Source organism: Equus asinus, chromosome 25, assembly GCF_041296235.1.
Source record: "Equus asinus isolate D_3611 breed Donkey chromosome 25, EquAss-T2T_v2, whole genome shotgun sequence".
Taxonomy (NCBI): Eukaryota; Metazoa; Chordata; class Mammalia; order Perissodactyla; family Equidae; genus Equus; species Equus asinus.
The window spans coordinates 44729680-44748959 of NC_091814.1; the positions used below are offsets into that span (position 1 = coordinate 44729680).

A 19280-nucleotide genomic window follows, 5' to 3' on the forward strand; every position below is an offset into this window, starting at 1 on the left:
GTAGTTATTTGCATTTCTCTTGTTGTAAATGAAGTTGAATATCTTTTAATCTGTGAATTTTTTTGTCATGGATTTTCCACATTTTTCTGTTGGGTTTTTTATCCTCACTTATTGATTTGTAGAAGCTCTTTATTTTTTTATGACTGTCTGTCCAAAATCTAATTTGGGGGGGCCATATTTAGAAAGACTTTTCCTACTTCAAAATGAATTTATGAAAATGAAGTTGAAGTACTTTTTTTTTTTTAAAGATTTTATTATTTCCTTTTTCTCCCCAACACCCCCCGGTACATAGTTGTATATTCTTCGTTGTGGATTCTTCTAGTTGTGGTATGTGGGACGCTGCCTCAGCGTGGTTTGATGAGCAGTGCCATGTCCGCGCCCAGGATTCGAACCAACAAAACACTGGGCCGCTTGCAGCGGAGCGCGTGAACTTAACCACTCGGCCACGGGGCCAGCCCCAAAGTTGAAGTACTTTTGTACTTCATTTAAATCTTTAATCTCTGGGTTTTTTGGTATATGATATCTTTTTTTTTTTTTTTTTAAGATTTTATTTTTTCCTTTTTCTCCTCAAAGCCCCCCGGTACATAGCTGTACATTCTTCGTTGTGTGTCCATCTAGTTGTGGCATGTGGGACGCTGCCTCAGCGTGGCTTGATGAGCAGTGTCATGTCCGCGCCCAAGATTCGAACCAACGAAACACTGGGCCGCCTGCAGCGGAGCGTGCGAACTTAACCGCTCGGCCACGGGGCCAGCCCCTATGATGTTATCTTTTAAATGAGTGTTAGACATGATACTCAGTGAAAATTAGTGGGATCAAATTATAGCCATCCTATATATATATATATATAGGTGAAACAGCAATATATATATATTCACTATGTAGTAGAGACTTGCAATTTCACCAGTGATTTACTTATTCAATAAATATTTATTAAGCAGCTCCTACTTCTAAGGTATTGAATCCAGTGGGGGACACAGAGATATATCAGTGATGATCTCTTTAGAAAGATAAATAATGACCACCACCACCACAATAACAAAAGCAAAAATTTAACAAGTTCTTTCTACGTGCCAGATGCTCACTTAACATGTTACATACATTATTTCATTTATCTTCACAGAAACCCTGTAAGTTAGGTTCTAAACTTGTTTTAGGTATTTACAGATGAGGAAAGTTAGTAAGTGATAGAGCCGGGGTTTAGATCTAGGCAGTCGGATGCCTGAGTTTGGGCTCCTCACCACCCGCCACACCAGTGTCATCACATTGACCCAAAGGTGAGCGCGGGATAGATATGGGAGATCAGAGAGATTCATGAGGAACTGGATACCAAAATATCTTTAAAAGCTTTATTAATATTTGACTGGGGTCTTATTTCTGGCATTGTGCGAGATTGATAGCCTCGATATAAATTCTCAATTTCTTCACTTATTCTTAAATTATATGTTTTGGAGGAGCAGATTTTTGAGTAAACTGGTGATTCCCAGCCAATCATTACTAACTCCTTTTTAAAAAAATCCTATTATGAAATAGTTTAAACACACAAACAGAGTAACTCTTAATGTCATTTTTTATTTACATTGGATGTAAGGCTGAATTCCCTGTGGCTGTTTAAATTTCTTCTCTCTTTCTTTCTCTCGTCAAATAAGAAAACATGGGGAGATGTTGAGATGATCAAAGACATCTTCATTTGGAGGTGGAATTACCTCATTAGTGACTTCCTGTCCCAAAATCACATTATTTGGGGGCACTAAGGAAATTATTAATACCAGGTCAAAACCTCACAAGTAAGTTAAGCCCCTACTAAAGAGTTCTGAAAATTGAATGAAAAGGTGAATATGTGTATGTTTTAAAATTTACAGCTCTAGTCCATCTTGCTACATTAATGGCGTCATTAATTTGGCATATGAAGGCACTTGATAGTTAACAAACAGTTATGGTGTTCGGTGGGCAGGTTAACTGCTATGTGTACTGGCTCAAATGTAATAGCTTCTTTCTATTTGTGTGAGAGTACTGGGCAGGAAGTCTCCACGTGTGGGCAGCCCTCCTCCATGTCGTCGTTCAGGGACTGAGGATGTAGGAGGCTCTACCATCTCAACACATAGTCTCTAAGGTTTCTCAGAAGCATCTTCATTCCAGCCAGCCGGCTGGGGAAAAGGCCAAGGAGGACTGAGCGGGGGGTGGGGGTGGGTCTATGACCAGACCGGAAGTGGCACGTGTCACTTCCGTTCCCATCCCACCGCCTAGAACTCAGCCACATCTAGACACAGGGGAGGTAGGAACATGTAGTCTAACTCTTTGTCCAGGAAGGAGAACGTGGATTTTGGTGAGGAACTAGTGGTTTCTGCCACAGTTATAAAGAGAAACTCATCCTTTGACATGCCTCCACGAATGCCATCTTGGCACTCATGATCTGAGACTCAGTCCTAGGGGTGCGGTGCTTCTCTTCCTTTTGATGCTTCGATTCATAAGAGTTGTGTGACTCTTGCTAAAGAGATAAAGCTAACTGGAAACTATGTTTGAGGGGGAGACATGACATGCTAATGAAATAGCACAATGGATTTTGATCAAGTGAAGACTGGAGAAGGGGACAACTTAGAGAGAAATATGTGCCAGTGAGGCCTCTTTCCCCACTATTGTTTTTCACATTCACCTGTGATGCTCTCAGAGTCTTCCTGGAAGCCCAGCCCTGACTGCTCGGGAGCGGCAGGACCTGAGCACAGTCATTTGTTGCTGTTGTTAGAGGAAGGCGAGTAAGGCAGCACTGAATGTGATGCTTCTGTTGTCAGGAAGCCCTGGAATGGGCCATGAAGAACCATTTGTGGGGCCACGCTTTGTTCCTGGCCAGCAAGATGGATGCAAGGACCTACAGCTGGGTTATGAATGGGTGAGTTGAGGACTTGCAAAGGAGACCAACGGAGCAGAGAGACCCCCTGCCAAAGGTGGGGGTGAGGGTGGGGAGAAGTGCCAGATGCACTGAGAAGCCCCATACTCAAAGCATCTTTCCAATTTCTCTTTTCTGAGCTGGACATAGCGTTTCTCTTCTCCAGATTCATACAACCTAGACACAGACACATTCTTTCTACCTGCTAAGTTGAATAAAAGATTTTAGTAGTATTTCCCAGGGTCAGAGTTTCCAAAAATTAAGTTTCTGCGTTGCAGTAGCCCTCTCTCTTTGGGAGGGGCTGTTCTAGATAGTTCCATCAGTGAGGGAATAGGTGATCACTTCAGGTTAACTGACGGAGCCTTAGGACTGACAGTGAGTAACTGTCTACAGCTTAGTCTTGCAGTGCAGATGTGGGTGCTGAGAAGAAGGTAGAGATACTGGGTAGCAGGACCATGAACTCTGGCAAAGGGGTTTATAGGGCTGGGAATTAGACCCAGAAGTCTTCCTCTAGGGCAGTGGGAGATGACGAGACTGAAGGGGTGCATTTAGTCAGAAATCACGCTGGCACACTAAGATCCAGGAGCCAGGCTGGACCAGGAGGAATGCCCAAACCGGGACGAGATAGGAATGGAGTGAGTCCAGAACCAGGAGTTTGGAATTAGCGGGGTGAAACAGCAAGGAGAATCAGGATCGAATGGAGATGGTGGGTGTAGGGGGAGCTGCAGTAAGTCCTTCAGGCTGCTCTAGTATGTATGGGTGGCAGGGACAGATACGTGGCAGCAGTGGGGAGACCGGAGTTGGGGGACCCTCCTATAAGGAGCAGGCTTGGGTCAGACGGTGAGAAGGATGTTACCTCAAAATGTCTATCTTCTAGTGTTGGTTAAAGCTGTGAAGCTACCCTCTCAGCTTAACCTATATTTGAAGCGGCCACAAACCCTGTTGGGTGGAGATCTGGCTGAGAGAGCGACACTCTAAGTTCTGCAAGGGTAAGGGCTGTCACACTCTCAGAAGCCTGTTCTTCACGATGGCCCCCGTCTTCATTCCTCTAACCCTCCGTCTTCCAGACTAGGAACACCACTGTGCACTTCATTATGTTCAGAGACTGGAAGGGCAAAGGGCACTGAATTTTATGATAAGTGCTCCGAGCTCCCGGGCAAGGGTGCTGTGAAATAAAAGATGCTGTTCTGAGGGACGATTTTCCTCTGGGTTTTGGAAATGAACATCCCACAACCCCACGTTGTAGCATACATCTCCGCTACAGATTTTTGCCTTGGGCCATTGATTTTTGATGGGGCCCAGTGAATTGTGAAAAATCTCTCTTACTGAGTATGCTTAAATCTCAAATCAGCTATAGAGCTTATTATATCCTTGTTAGACATATCCCACAGTTTTTCATCAGCAGGATCATTTCTGGTCCCTGTTCTACGCCTCTTTGGTTACTGAAATGGCTATTTAGTGCTTATAAGTAAAAGCACTGCAGACCTAGGCTAGTGATGAGCCAGAAAAACAGCACCGAGCGCTGTGGGCTTGTCGTGGAGGAGGGCTGCTGTGGGGGAGGGGAGTGGAGGGTCGCTGGGCAGGAGGGGCCCACAGAGAAGAGGTCAGGTTAACTGCGAGGGCTCTCCAGGGGTCTCTGAGATGTTGGTGGGTCATCTCTGTGATGGAAGAAGGCCCACAGAAATGGTTACTCGAGAGTCAGGGTGTCAGTGCCAACGTGCAGAAAATATCCCCCAACAATGAGATCTACCTGGCGTGTGCGGTAGAATAAAGATCCTGCCAATCCCTCACTCCCTAGGAAAGGGGGTTGACAGAGGCACAACTGAAAAGCTCCCTTTCCAGAAGAAGCCGCAGGAATCAAATAGAAATTCACGAGGACTTATACCTCGCTGGTGATGGTAAAAAGCTCTCTGGCGTGGTCCCCACTGATGGTCCCCTCTCTCTGCAGTTTCACCAGCACGCTGGCGCTCAACGACCCGCTGCAGACCCTTTTCCAGCTCATGTCGGGGAGGATCCCACAAGCGGCCACGGTACCCTTTGTGACAGGACTCCTCCAACACCCCAGCCTCCTAAGGGTTTCGGGGGTGGGGACCGCTCAGGCACGAGGTGATGGTTTTGAAGACGAAAAATAAATAGTAGTTCTTTGTTAATCACCTACCATGTGCCCGGCCCTGTGCAAAGGGCTTTGATGCGTATCATTTCAATCAATGTACAGAGGCAGAAATTCTCATCCCTGGTTTGCACACTTGGAAACTGAGGTGCAAAGGTGTAAAATGACCCAAGATCACAGAGGTAGCGAGTCGTGGAGTCAGGATCAGCTCAGGTCTGTCTGATTCTAAAGACCCTGCCCTTTCCATGATACCTTGGCTGCCTGCTTTGTCGTGAGAAGCGAGAAAACTGCCCTCCAGGCTTCCCCCAGCAAGGTTGCCCTTCTCCTGCACCGCTGCTCATGGATCCTTCACAGCTGGACAGAGATTTGACCTCTCGTCTAGAATTGCCTATGGCTCAGAAGTCTGAGGCCAGCTGGATAGTTTTCCCATTGTAAGAGACTTGATCTTTTTGCCCCTAAGTATTCCTTCCTTATCTTTGAAGTCCAATAACTGTGCTAGGACATATCTTGGTGTTGACTGTCTCGGTCAGTTTTTTCTTGGGACACACCCTACTCTTTTACTAGGTGCATTCATATCCTACAGTTCAGGAAGATTTTCTTGAATTATATTCTCTAATGTTTGTTTTGTTTCATTATTTGGTTTTCTTTTCAGGAACTCCACTATATACTTTACATATATATATGTACATGACATATATGAACTCCGTATATATATATGTGAATTATATATAATTTTCTCTTTAAAAAAACCTTTTTTGTTTCATTTCTTCTTATTTGCTTTTTTTTTTTTGCTTTTCTCATTTCCATCCTGTAGCCCTTACTGTGTTTTCATCAGTGTCTCCTCACTTTCGTGCTCTTTCCCTTTCTGTCTTTATTTCTTTGATTTTCCTCCACTTCTTTCCTGACCTCTGCAGGTCACATTTATCCCCTCGTGTTGTCTGCCGTCTCTTTCCTGAGCTCTTAGAGCTCAGCTTGAGGCCCTTGCTTCAGAGAAGAAATGGTTTCCGTACTTAAATTCATGATGAGAGTTTGGTGACCATTTTTCGTCTGTTTTGTGGTAACATTTTTTCTGGCAAATGTTCTCTCCATCTTCTGTTTATTTTTCCAGTTACCTCCCTCCTTTTATCTTTCTAGGATGTTTGTACAGATCCTGTGCTTGTCCCTTTACAGGAGCCGAGTCTTCCCTGGACCAGTTATTTATGGGAAGTTTGTGCTGGTGAGGGGCTGGGGCCAGATTCCAGGCTATCTGGCAAGTTCCACACGACCTAGAGTTTTCTGGGAGCACTTGTGTAGCCTTTGCTTTTCCCCAGCCAGCGGAGATGGCTATGGGGTCCTCTCCCTCTGGTGTTCTCTCTCTGCTTCCTCTTGAACCACCTCTGTTCCATCTCCGTTACCTTTGGCCACCTTTTCTTGTATTTTGAGGCTTGGGCTTTTGCTGACAGCTAGTTTTAATGAAAATGGACTTCACGCTTTTGCTTTTTACTCTTCTTATTGCTTGTGAACAATTCCAAGAAAAGAAAAGAGAAATGATAACTTTCATGCCCCATCATCAAACCAACTGGCTATATTGGAAAACAGAACGCGCCTCACAATTCAGCTGAATGGCCTGTGTTCTGCAATGAAATTCTGTCATGTCCTGAAGCACTAAATGCAGGAAATGATGTCATCAGCTTATGGTCCATTGGGTCTCACTGCAATGGTAGAGTTAGCTAAATGTTCCTTATTTTTAGGTGAGAAAACTGATGAGCCAGAGTTGATGTGCTGATGCAGTATTTGATCTTAGTGTCGGAGAGTTTCCTAGCATCGTAGCATCCAGTAGAAGGCTAGACTTTAGCTACTTGTAATGAGTGGTGAAGTGGAACAGACATGGCAGCTGGAAACAGACTTGGGCTTCTATCTCAGGTTTAAACTCCACTCTTCTTACTGCTGTGTGAACTTGGCCTTGTTCCTTAACCTCAGAGTCTCAGTTTTTCATCTTTATAGGCATTTTGGTGCCTAACCAATAGAGTTATTGTGGAAATTAAAGGAGACAATATCTGAACATTATCAACCACCACGCTCGGCCCATTGCTCTCTCTCTCTCTCTCTCTTTCTTTATAGTTCTGCTTCTCATAGTTTGACTTTTTTCCAAATCACTTGGGGAGGAGACAGAAGAATGACTTCCAAGTTTTTGTTCTTTTTAGCAAAAGGGCTTTTCCTTTGCTGGTTCCTTTAGTTCTAGCAAGAAAGGGCCTGGCTCACATGTTCAGTGGTGATAATAATAGGACCCTGTCCATGTGACTGTTCACAGGAGAATTACTTAGCACAGAGAGGGTCTGGTTCATGGTCAGAGGCAATAAGTGAGACCGGCTATTATTTTTGTGAGTTATTATTATCATCATCCTCATTCACACTGCATTGCCCAGATAAACAAAGAGTAACTATAAAATGGAGTGGAATTAAGCATCTTTTGTTCCTTGGGATAATTGCAAAGACCAAATCACTGTGAATTGTTTGACCTCCAAGTCTTAGCTATTACTGTCAATCTCCTGCTCTACTCATTCTCTGCAACAAATTGGAAGATAGACGGGTCTGCAGATCACCTCTTTCCTTTGCTGGGCTTCCCTCCGTGTGCGTGCATGGGTGTGTGTGTGTGCATTTATACCTACATGTGATTTATAAAGTGCAAACCTAGTGTAAAGCATTATGCTATGTGCTTTACCTACCTGTCTTATTTTATTATCAACAATAACCCTGTTAGGTAGGAATATTATCTTCATTTAAGAGAGGAGGAAACAAAGGTTCAAAGATATTAGGAAACTTGCTCAAGGTCACACAGCTAGTAAGAGGCAGGGCTCCAGTTGAACTCAGGGCCTGGGTTGTTTCTGTGACATTATGTTGTTTCTTTATTGATATTTTCTGCCCTGAAATTCCCCTTCATTCGGGAGAAGCGTGGCCCTGGCCCCATTTGTGTGGGGCTTCTTCCCACTTCTCTGCTAGCATTCTATTGCCCCCTTGTGGAGTTCTGCTGCTGCATTGTCACCAGAGGGAGGCGGCACAGTCCTCAGTTGGGAGGAAGATGACTGGGGACTGAGTGCTGGCTGGGCCACTCGGCTTGGTTTTCTCTTTCCTCAAGTTGCCATAGGAATTAGACTTCATGGGGTTGTTTTGAAGATTAAATAAGGTGATGTGTGGGAAAGGGCTTTGTAAAGCCAGAAGACACAAGCAATTGGGTAAGGTATCGAGGAGCTCAGTGTTCCCCTGCCTTCTAACAGGCTAATGTGGGCTCTTCTTCTCATGAGCCAAGGATGCTTGATCTTCCTTCTCTCACTGGAACATCAGGGTTTTTCAAACTTTTTAATTTTTAAAAATTTTGTCCCTAGCTATTGGGTTTAGGGGCACCAGGAAGAAATTTGAAAATTAGTAAGTGAGCAATAGTGTCATTTTATTTATCTCCCAATATCCCTATGTATGTATGTATGTATATATATATATATATATATATATATATATATATATATGTATTTGTCTGTCTGCCTATCCATCCTTCCAGAATTTTTGCTTTTTTAAAAAGAGAACTTGAAATCAATGACTAGCAGCATTGCAGGCGGTATAGCGGGCGTTCCCTGAACTCCTCCAAACCAGGAAATAGAAAACAACCTTTACCTACATTGTGTCTAGTATGACATTATTCAGTAAATCTTCAATTTTTTCTGCTGCTTTTCAGTGTTGTGGGGACAAACAGTGGGGAGACTGGAGGCCTCACTTGGCTGTGATTCTGTCAAATCAGGGTGGGGACCCGGAGCTGCATCAGCGCACGATTGTCACCATGGGGGACACCCTGGGTAAGCAGAAGGCAGCACTGTCCCCCTCTCCTCTAGGGTATCTCCAGGCCAGCTTTAAACATCCTGTCCTTGGGTTCTGGGGTTCTGGAGAGGGCCCAAGTCTATGCCTCAGGCTTTCCTTTGATGCAGAAGCCTCAGTGTTTTGGGAACAGAAACTCCAGGGAAAGGAGTGTCCTTCTTGCCTCTCTGTTTCCTGGAATTTCTGCTGCAAGCCAGAACAGGCCAGACCCTGAGACTCTGGTGCTGTGCTGCGGTGGGAGGCTCCCCTAGGCCCCTGATCTTCTGTCCCTGTCTGATTCCCCTGAAGACAGAGTTAACACATGGGCATCTTGCCTCCGGTTACCGTTAGTCTCACAGTGACCCAGCTGAGTCAGAGAGGAAATTCTATTATTGCCTGAACTGTCTGGGTCATTGTATAATCTTTATTTCCGTCATCTCCCTGTGAACGTGGCCTTGGAAACACTTGGGGGCTATTGAATGTTCCAGATCAGTGGCTCTCAAATTTAGTCAAGAGACAGAACATCTAGAAAGCGTGGTACTCTTTGTGGAACTTTGTGAAATATTGCTTTGTTAAACTTAAAACAGTGATGTGGGAGGTTGTGCCAAGTCAGAGGGCAGATTGTTCACCCCCCGGGTAGAAAGGGAACTGACTTTTGTTGAGAATTTCTTGGATGCCAGGCTCTGCTGGCTACTTTATCTACTCGAATTAATCCAATTTGAGGTAATGGAAAATGTACGGGAGAGCATTTTAAAATTGGGAACAATTTGGTAATTAATGTGATTTTTATGGGCACTGGGAAAAGTCTTCTATTGTTTGATTTTAGCAGGGGAGGCGTTAGCGCCCCAAGAAGCCTAGTCTAAGAAGTGCTGCTCCCAGTGGCCCGCATCCTCGCTCAGGTGTAGGCATCTCTGCTCACTTCTCACCCTCAGGAAGGACTGAAATGCTTAGAGAATTCCTAATCGAAAACCCCTTAGGGGGAACGTGAAATGGTGTCTTATTCTGGTTGAAGAGAATTGAAATGTAATGTCTGAGGCCACAGATGCGGGTGGGAGAGGGAGCGGGGCTTGGGGTCTGTGACTCATGCTATGAGAAATTTATTCTTTTATTCCCTGAGGTTTCTCCCCTCTGATCTCTGAGCCCACACTCCCCTCTCTCTCCCATCCCACCCAGAGGATGGGTTCCCACGTGGGCGTGTTCCATGACTGGGGCTTGTTCTCCTCCTGCAGCTGGGAAGGGGCTGGTGGAGGCAGCTCACTTCTGCTACCTCATGGCTCACGTGCCCTTCGGCCACTACACCGTGAAGACAGACCCTCTGGCCTTGCTGGGCAGTAGTCACAGGTATGCAATCTTCTGGGGGGAAAGGCAGCGGAAAGAACATTTTCCATGGGATTGTTTTAGCCCTTGCTGGGTTTCATGGCTCCATTTTCCATTTTCTCGTGTGAATTTCAGCAACCGCTGGTCCCCTCCTCTGCGGGTCTGGGCACAGGTCGGGGCAAGGAGATGCCCAGTGGGTGCAGCATCACACCACCAGGGGGCCTCAGACCCCAGGTCCTGTTCCCGGAAGCTGCGAGCTGGTGTCTTTGGGTTGTGTTGTGCCCCTCTGGCCACTCGGTGGCGCCCTGGCTCCACGACCAGAGACTGTCTCCTAGAAAATACCGTGAGCATAGTGGCTTGTGGCTCTGTGTTAGGCAGCCCTGAGGCTGATCTGAGAGCCCACTCTGGGCAAAACTGGAAAGTGGGCGAAGTTTCTGTTTAGCTGCTACAGTCCTATACTGACTGGGTGCACGAGCTCCTCAAAGTCTCCTGTCAGTTTTTATCTCTTGGCCATAACTTTAGGCTTTTCACACAGAAGGACCTTAATGACAGTGGATAATAGGCGAAAAGACCAGTTTGCTCCCTGGTGCTCCTCCACGTTCTGGATCTCTCCTTCCCCCTCTTTGTAGCAGTTATGATTTCCTAAGCTCTGATGTTGCGTCAGTCATTTTATTTTCACTATTTAATTTAATCATTTCAAATTTGCTCTATGAAGGTGTATGTTTAATCTTCACTTTATAGAGGAGGGAAACCGAGGCACAGAGAGGTTAAAGAACTTGTCTAAGATAGCATAGCTGATGGGGGGGTCAATTTGGACTTGGGATTCAGACTGTCAGGCTGCAGAGCCCTTACTTTCAGCTGTTGCCCCAAACTGCCCGCACTGTGGAAAGGTCCCTCTCATGGTCTGCTCTCTCAAGGCCCTGGGCTCTGACAGTGCGTGGTTAGCTTGTCGAGGAAGCCGATCCGCCACATGTGACAGTCAGTGTGCCTGGGTTAGTAGCTCTCCCTCCTGTGTCCATGTCGTACGAGGATATTTCTGAGATACAGTCGTAAGCCAGGGATAGCCCTGGTGACTGTGACTTCAAACACCGTGTTGTTGAGGGGAGACTGGGGTGCGTGGGGTCTCCGATGACCTCTCACATCACATTCACGGGGTCTGCTTCCTCATTGGCTGCTTGAGCTTCCAACGCAGGGATGTCATTGATTTCGGCCTGGCAGTCCCCCCATTCTCCGCCTTGCCTTCTTTCTCCAGGGCTCCTGAAGCCTCACATTGCTCCCTCTTTCTTGCTTTTCTGCTCAGGCTAGGAGGGCCCTTTCACAGGGGCACATCCTAGGCTTCCAGGGCACTAAGGTTGGCCCTCAGGGCATTTAAGAGGAGGACCCAGTGCCCCGCCGAGCTGGGATGGAGAGCAGCTTGCCTAAGTGACCCCCCAGCAAAGAAGGCGGAGGACCCCTCCCCGCAGTCTCTGCCTCCAGCGCCTGTGGTGCAGGCTCTGTTCTGGTCCTTCCTCAGCCTCCAGGAGGTGGAGCGAAGGAGGCAAAGCTTTCCCTCTGGGAGGCCCAGAGTCTCTCTTCTCTTTGGAGTCTCCCCAGGGATCGGCTGCGGACAGAAACTCCACCAGGAGCTGGTGCAGCTGGTGTTTGGCTCTCTATGAGGATTGAAATTCCTCCCCCGCCCCCACCTCAATCTCTTTTATTGTTATTCCCTGGTTTTAGTCAAGAGTTTTTGAAATTTGCAACAACTGAGGCTATCCAGAGGACGGAAATCTTCGAGTACTGTCAGATGCTGGGCCGCCCCAAAGCCTTCATCCCTTCTTTCCAGGTAACTGATCCCACACGAGGCCCCTGCCTTAGCTGTGTCAGCCGGCCGCGGGCGGCTGCATGTTCCACTTTGCTGTTTGGCGCACAGTAGCTGGGCTGAGTCAACTTTCCCTCATTAGCCTGAGAACGGGAAGGGTTGCAATTTGTTTCTAGGTCCCCTGAAAGTCTGCATTTTAAGACATGAAAGCACAACGCTGCAGTGGCGTCTGTGGAGGCTCCTGCCTCACTCTTGACCGATGAGAACCATGTGGAGGCCCGGGGCCCGGCGCTGGCACCTGCAGCTCCTGCTCTTCTCTCCCCAAACAGCCCTACTTCTCTGCGGCCCTCAGGAGCAGGAGCATAAAGGCCTAACCCTTTATGGGCTGCTCCCCTGCTCCCTTGCCTTCTGACCTGCTCCTCCCATCCTTTTTGGACCTCTCTGTCCAACTCTGAAGTTCCTCCCTGCTCTGTCCGTGGCCCCCATCCTCCTTTCTTCCCCTCGGGGCTTCAGCTGTGCAGGTGGCGTCCATGTCGCACGTTCTAACCTTTCTTCTCAATTTCTCTACTTGAGGCCTGTTGTCCCCATAATTCATAAAGACTCCTTCAGTGCCCGTTTTGAGAGGGCGCACGACAGCGGCAGCACACTCACACACAACACGAACACAACACAAGCAAAACCTTGAAAAGGAATGAATTACTGTAACCGTGTGTAGGGAAATGAACCAGTTAGCATCTTCTTGAAGAATCTTACCAAAGACTCGCCTTCTCCAGCAAAGCCTTGCCCGACCAGCTCCCTCCGGTGCAGGCCTTCGGTCTCCCTCCCTTCTTCAGTCATCCCCCCTCTCACTTATCCTTGGCTGATGGTAATGAGATTACCTAGGGGTAGTGATCGTGTTCGACATGCCTATAGTGTGCTGTCGTGCTTTCAGTGCGTCATTTCGACCCCTGTGAGGCCGGCTTGGTTCCGCCCACCTGTCGCGGGAGGAAGATGAGGTTCGGAGGAGTTACATGCTATTGGCTCGCATCTCTTGCACACCATTTGTTCTAAGTACTTTATGTGGATTATCTCATTTAATCTTTACAAACATCAAGGTGTAAGTAGTATAATCCCCATGTTATAGTGAGGAAACTGAGGCACAGAGAGCGGGGATAACCAGCTCAATGTTCCACTCCCAGCACAGAGCTGGGATTTGAACTTGGGTCTGTCTGATTCCCAGGTCCTCATGTTCTGTCTCACCCTGTCACTCATGCCTCTGTGAACGATCAACTGTATTTGTCTGTACTCTCTCCCTTGGCCTTTAAGCCTTGTACCAGAGTCATTTTTTCTTCTTTTCCCTGTCCCCCTGGGGCCTGGTCCTGCCCCACATATACCAGGCTTTCCAGAGATGTGGGCTGTCTGATAAGAAGTGGTCTGGCACATTTCCATGGTGACCAGGGCCTAGGGAGGTTGAGCTGATGGGACTTCATCTGTTTCTCTGTGATGTGGGAACTGCAGGCTGGGTTTGGAATTGTGCCCACACACAGGTAGAATGCCCCAATGGCACAGAGCCCTCCTTGATATCTGGATGCCAGAGTTAGAGGAAGCTGGCAGTCAGCTGACGTCCAAGAAGTCTTATCTACATTTCCCCCTTTCTATTCCTGCCTGGATGGACGAGTCACCGGCCCTGTTCCTCTTCACAGGTGTATAAGCTCCTTTATGCTTCCCGTCTGGCAGATTACGGCCTTGCGTCCCAGGCCTTGCATTACTGCGAAGCTGTTGGCACGGCCCTCCTTAGCCAGGGAGCGAGCAGTCACCCTGTGCTATTAGTGGAACTCATCAAGGTGAGCTTCGCAAAGCGTTCCCTGCAGGTGTTTTATCTTCAGTCTTCAGAGAAAGCTAAGCAAAGCAGCTTAGACTCCACATTTCATCTTCTTTGAACGTGCTGTAAAATTGGAGCCCGTGGCTGTCTTTGACCACGTATGCATGCCCAGATGTGATAAGCAGAGGCCTGACACTGCACAAAGAAGGATGCTGTGGGTGAGGGGTGGCGCGACTGGGGGCCTGGAAACCAGGCGTGTGCTACGCAAGAAATTCCTTCTTGCATCTGCTTTTCTGGTACAGTCAAACTGCATTTCTAGTGAACCATTCTAATTATAAGCGCTGGGCTTAGAAAGTATATTTTAGTGATTAAAACAGGAAATGATCCTTATTAAAATGCTTTTAAATGCATGGAATATTTTATCACATGTGGGATACATTTAAAAAAGAAAACAAAAACAGATCAACTTTTAGTTCCCGGGGAAGAAAACAATCAGGCAAATAGTTATTCCACTTAATTGAAGAAAAATCTATTCGCTGGAGAGTGAAAAGGCAGCCTACCATCATTTTTTGCTTTCCTTTAGGTGAGGCCCAAGTATTGGATGCTGTAACCAGTGAAAGCCATGGTGCTGAGCCCCCTTACCCAGAAATTTTGGCCAACAGGATGATGGTTGTAGGGAGCTGAGGGACCCAGACTGGAGGAGTAGGGGACTTCATGATGGAATTGAGTCTTGCAACACAGAGTAGTCCCTGGACCAGCAGCATGGGCGTCACGGGGGAGCTTGTTAGAAATGCAGACTCTCAGGCCTCACCTAGATTTCTGGAATCTGCATTTGCATTTAACAAGGTCCCAGGGGGTTCCTCTGTGCACTGAAGTTTGAGAAGTGCTGCTACAGGGCAGACACGTTTGCAGAAACATAAAGCCGAGTCACAGTTTCTCCTCGTATTTTATTTAGTATCTAACACCAAGATGGGTTAATTGTTTATGGTGCAATTTGGGGAAGATATCTGCTGAATTTGCTCCCTCTTAATTATTCTTTATAATCTAATTCACAAGTGAGTTGAGGCGCTCTTTCTTCTTTTCCCTTCTTGCCTCTTTCCCCGTGGTCTTTGCATTTCTCTCACTTCTCTCTCCCCTGACCCCCACCCTTTACTGTCTGTCCCTGACCCGCCTGGAAACCTGGCACAGCTAGCAGAGAAATTGAAGCTGTCAGATCCTCTGGTTCTGGAGCGACATCGTGGAAGCACGGACTTGGAGCCAGACTGGCTAGTGCACCTTCGGAGGCGGCTCAAGGAGCTGGAGGTGAGTGGGATTGGAGTCAGGTCAGTGGGGTGGGCCGCTTGTTTTCCTCTTGGCTCCTCTAGACACAGAGGAGGCAGGCACTGACCCCATGGAGCATCGTGGGGTCCTCCGTCACCCAGGAGGCTCAGTCTGACCCAGGAAGGGGTGGCACTCAGCTTCTTGGCTGCCGCCTCTCTCCTGTGTTTGCTTGTGAGACAGTGGGGCCCTCTTCCAATTCACCCTTGCCACACTCTCTGTGGTCCCAGAAAATACTTTTTATGACCATCAAAGCTTCCATCTCTCTGTTAGGAACAGTGGATCACAGTGGACCCGTGTCACTTTCATGTAATGTAGGGCAATTGCCTAAAAGACTTCCGGGCCTTTCCTTTTTGTTCTGACAATTGCAAAAGCTGCTGGTAGTAATTGCAACGGTAATTGGGACAGGCCTCCTCCGTTTTCTTTCTCCCACTTCTCTGAAGAGAGCACGGGGGAATTTTTTTTTTTTTTTTAAAGATTTTATTATTTTATTTTTTTTTCCTTTTTCTCCCCAAAGCCCCCCAGTACATAGTTGTACATTCTTCGCTGTGGGTCCTTCTAGTTGTGGCATGTGGGACACTGCCTCAGCGTGGTCTGACGAGCAGTGCCATGTCCACGCCCAGGATTCGAACCAATGAAACACTGGGCCGCCTGCAGCGGAGCGCGCGAACTTAACCACTCGGCCACGGGGCCAGCCCCGAGCACGGGGGAATTTTTAAAGGCACACATGCACGGCCCTTACTCCCTCCATGCACTGCACGCTCTGGGGCCCACACTTTGGTTCCTTCCACTTGCCCCTTCCCCTGGGAGACGATGGATGGCCCTGGTCTCCTGGTCCCTGCCTGTTCTGAGCAGACCCGAGGGACAGGAGGGCTGAGCCCCGCTCCCATGACCCTCCCAGTTTCTTTTTGGTTTAATTTTTAAACCACTGTTCCCTGTTCTTGTTTTTCTCTGTGTTGCTTAAAAGGATTGTACTTTATTTTAAATAGCCAGGAGATGCTGGGGATCCTTGTTCTGCTCACTCAGCTACTTTGGGAGCCACAGGAACAACAGGTACCCAAACTGACGAACTCAGTGTGTAAATGGCTGACTCTCAGGATCTGATTATATGAGATAATGTACACGCCCTTCCCTTCCCAGAATGCCTTCCATGCGTGTGTCAGTCTGACCCTTGGTCCAGGCATCTTCTCCACACAGCTCCAGGGGCCACAGGCATCCTGACACTTGTAACTTCCTGTTTATTAGTTTCTGTTTCACATTCAGGTTTTAATACTTGTTGCATCATGTTGTTATCTAATTGTTTCACCTTCTCCCCAGCTGAATACATTTCTTGAGGCCAGAGATGGTGGATTATCTGTATTTCATGTTAGTGTTGGGGACCTAGAAGCTCTTAAGATGTTTGAGCTATCAATTTCCATATAAATGTGAAATATGTTTCGAAGTGTTTTCAACACATCCTTCCTTTCCCCTCAGGATGCCTCTGAGCGTGGCGTTGGGCAGACATTGTTACCCCAATTAATTCCGTGCCCTTTTCCCAAAGTACACTCCATGGTGACGTCAGGACGGCCTCATTTCTTTACTTGCAGTCATTTCCCAGCCTTTAGCACTTCCTTCGGTAATGAGCGAGGGCAGGCCTTGGTTTGTGTTCCTTGGCTTTGCTGCTCTGTCTCAGAATCTGTGCAGGTGAAGGGCTGGAGGAGAGCCATGCTGGGTGTCTCTGAATGGCTGCTTCTGCTAGGAAGCAGCAGTGTCTCCTGTCACTCATCTGAGCAGGTGGGTTGGCTGCTGACACCATTCCCGTGACCTTGGGGCAATCATTGAACACGTCCACACATTAGTCCGCCTCATCAGCAAAATGGCAGAGCCAGAATGAATATCACCAAGGTCCCTTCCAGGGCCGACGCTCTGATCCTTTGAAAGCAAAATCATCACTTCTGCAGTCTGATTTGAGTTTTAACTGGAAGCTTACTAAGTTTCAAATATCTAAGTCCATTAGGATATCCTTAAAGGAGAAAGTGTATCCAAAAATAAAAAAGTGTGGAGTTAAATGAGATGGTAATTTCTGCCTTCCCAACCCCCTGGTTTAAGGCTCAGAGATCATACAAGGCAGTGAGGGGAGCGATTTTGTCAACTCCCAGTAATAAGCAGCGAGGTGTTACAGTCACTGCTGTGTGGTACTTGCCATCAGAGTAATGGCAGCCACATTAAGCGGCCTGTCCTTGTGGTTACTTTCCAAAGAGGACACAGGCAGGAATGCTCCTGTCCATGCAAAGGCCACCTTTCTGGTCTCACTTCTTCTTTGCCCTGTGTCCTTAGAAAACACTTTCTACCAGGATCTTTCGGGACTTCAAGGCCACTCAGAAGCCCTTGGGGACTGCTCGGCCCTGGGGCCAACACCGGAGCAGACGGGCCCAGCCTGGTCCAGCCCACAGCTGCACTTTCCCCTCCAGCCCAGCTCCTATCCAGCAGGAGGAGGTTCTGGGCAGATGGCAGTCCCAGTGCCTCTGTACTCAGTTCTCGAGACCCATCTGCCAGGACATGGTGGCAGTGAGGCAGTGACAGGGACTCCTGGAAGAAGGTCCTGGGAGGAAACCCAGCAGATACACCTACCCTCTGGTAAGACCTGCCAGCGAGGCTGAAAGCCTTGAGAGAGAGGAGTCTTGAGGGGAGGACGCAGATAAGGAAGGTGCAGAGACCCAGGGGAGGAGGTGGGGTTGGAGCTGGTGAGACCTGAACAGTGGGTATGCAGATGACTGAGAGCCCATGGTGTGTCAGCCGGCCGCTGGCACTCTGCATGCATCTGAGGGAGACTGCGCTCTCCGTTCCCATCTGCCTCTACTGGGACAAGCATAGCAAAGCCAACGGCCGCCACTTCCACCCTTCCCCGGGATCACATGGTTCCTAGGAGAAGAGGCTACAGAGTGGAGAAGCCAAGAAAATGCCACCTGCCCCTCAGGCTGCAGTTGAGGCTGTGTCCTCCTTCTGAAGTCACCCTGCATCCAAGAGCTCACTGGCAGGGACTGCCAGGCAAGGCCCGTGCTTTTGTCCTGTCCTGTTTCTTCAGGCCCATCAGGCCTTGGACAGCAGGGGCTAAGTGGGGTGAGCAAGGCTGAGTGATGCCAGGAAAGTGCTGGAAACCAAGGAGGAGGATAAGGACCTTCTAAGAGAGGGTCCTGTCCAAGAGGGGAGACTCAGTTGGCTGCTGGGTGGGAGGGTGGGGGAGGATCCCTGTGATGTAGCACGATGTGGCTCTGATTTCCATGATTCCCAGGGAACGACCTTGGTGTTCAGGGTAGAGGTTGGGTGACCAGCATGTCCGGGGGGCGGCTAGAATTGAGAGGGCCATGCACGTGGACTTCATGTTTACTGTGATCTGCTTGGGGTTTTGGGCTCAGAGCTCCAGCTGCTTTGCAGTTAGGAAAGCTGACAGTGTCCCCATCACCCTTCTTCATGATGGATGGAGAAAGCACAACTTCAAATCACTATTTTTGTTTGTGTTTTGTGCCACAGGAGAGAACACAGTGTCTCAAGAAACCTTCCAGCAGCCTCATGATCAAAAGGGCATTTCCAAACCACAGGTGAGAGGACAAAGCTTAGGATGCCCACCCGAAGCTTCAGGTTTTTTCCAGACGCCCTGCTTTCTTAGCCACACGCAGACTCCTTCCTGGGCCTTGCACCAGCTCTGTCTTCCACATTGCGCCCTGTCCCTCCTGTTTCTTTCTACACGGCATCCTGAGAGGCGGGCAGGAGGCTGTGTGTTTATGTTCAGTCTCACCCACCTGTGTCTGTGGGGACGGCAGGGCTGGGCTTAGTTTTGGCCTCACAGATCTGCCCCCTCTGACACCTTATTGCTGTTGCACCAAACCCTCCCCATGCTCAAACCCTCGCCATGCCCTGCCCCATCATGGAAAATTCCTGGTATTTCTTTCTTCATTTTAATCTTTACCTTGCTTTATTTCAAAGAAAGATCTACAGTAGCTGTGTCTTTGCTCCTGAGTTAGGCTGTAAGGTCTTGGAAGTGACCGTGTCTAATCAATCATTCTATTCAGCTGTTGAATGAATGCCCTTCTTCCCCCAACAATGGGCAGTGCTGGTCCCAAATTTAAGAAGTTCTTCAGCTTTGCCTGGCTGGAGGGTGATTTCATGTAACTTTCTCAAGTAGTAACCGGGCTACAGGCCATAAAAAACTTTTATGCTTTACAATTTTTTTCTGACTGAAAAAGTAGTATATTAT

General features: G+C 47.9%; 1 protein-coding gene across 12 annotated transcripts in view; it reads left to right on the forward strand.

Moving 5' to 3' along the window:
- SEC16B (SEC16 homolog B, endoplasmic reticulum export factor) overlaps window positions 1-19280 on the forward strand; it is a 70445-nt gene that overhangs the window by 37556 nt on the left and 13609 nt on the right. For 11 of the 12 annotated variants that reach the window (XM_070497307.1, XM_070497310.1, XM_070497308.1 and 8 more), the window contains 10 exons: window positions 2791-2884; window positions 4830-4911; window positions 8698-8815; window positions 10043-10154; window positions 11847-11952; window positions 13611-13751; window positions 14918-15031; window positions 16036-16099; window positions 17363-17662; window positions 18557-18624. In XM_070497307.1, coding sequence (XP_070353408.1) covers window positions 2791-2884; window positions 4830-4911; window positions 8698-8815; window positions 10043-10154; window positions 11847-11952; window positions 13611-13751; window positions 14918-15031; window positions 16036-16099; window positions 17363-17662; window positions 18557-18624 — 1199 coding nt within the window. Of the gene's footprint in view, window positions 1-2786; window positions 2885-4829; window positions 4912-8697; window positions 8816-10042; window positions 10155-11846; window positions 11953-13610; window positions 13752-14917; window positions 15032-16035; window positions 16100-17362; window positions 17663-18556; window positions 18625-19280 lie in introns of all 12 variants that reach the window. The other variant, XM_014845326.3, reaches the window with a different exon arrangement.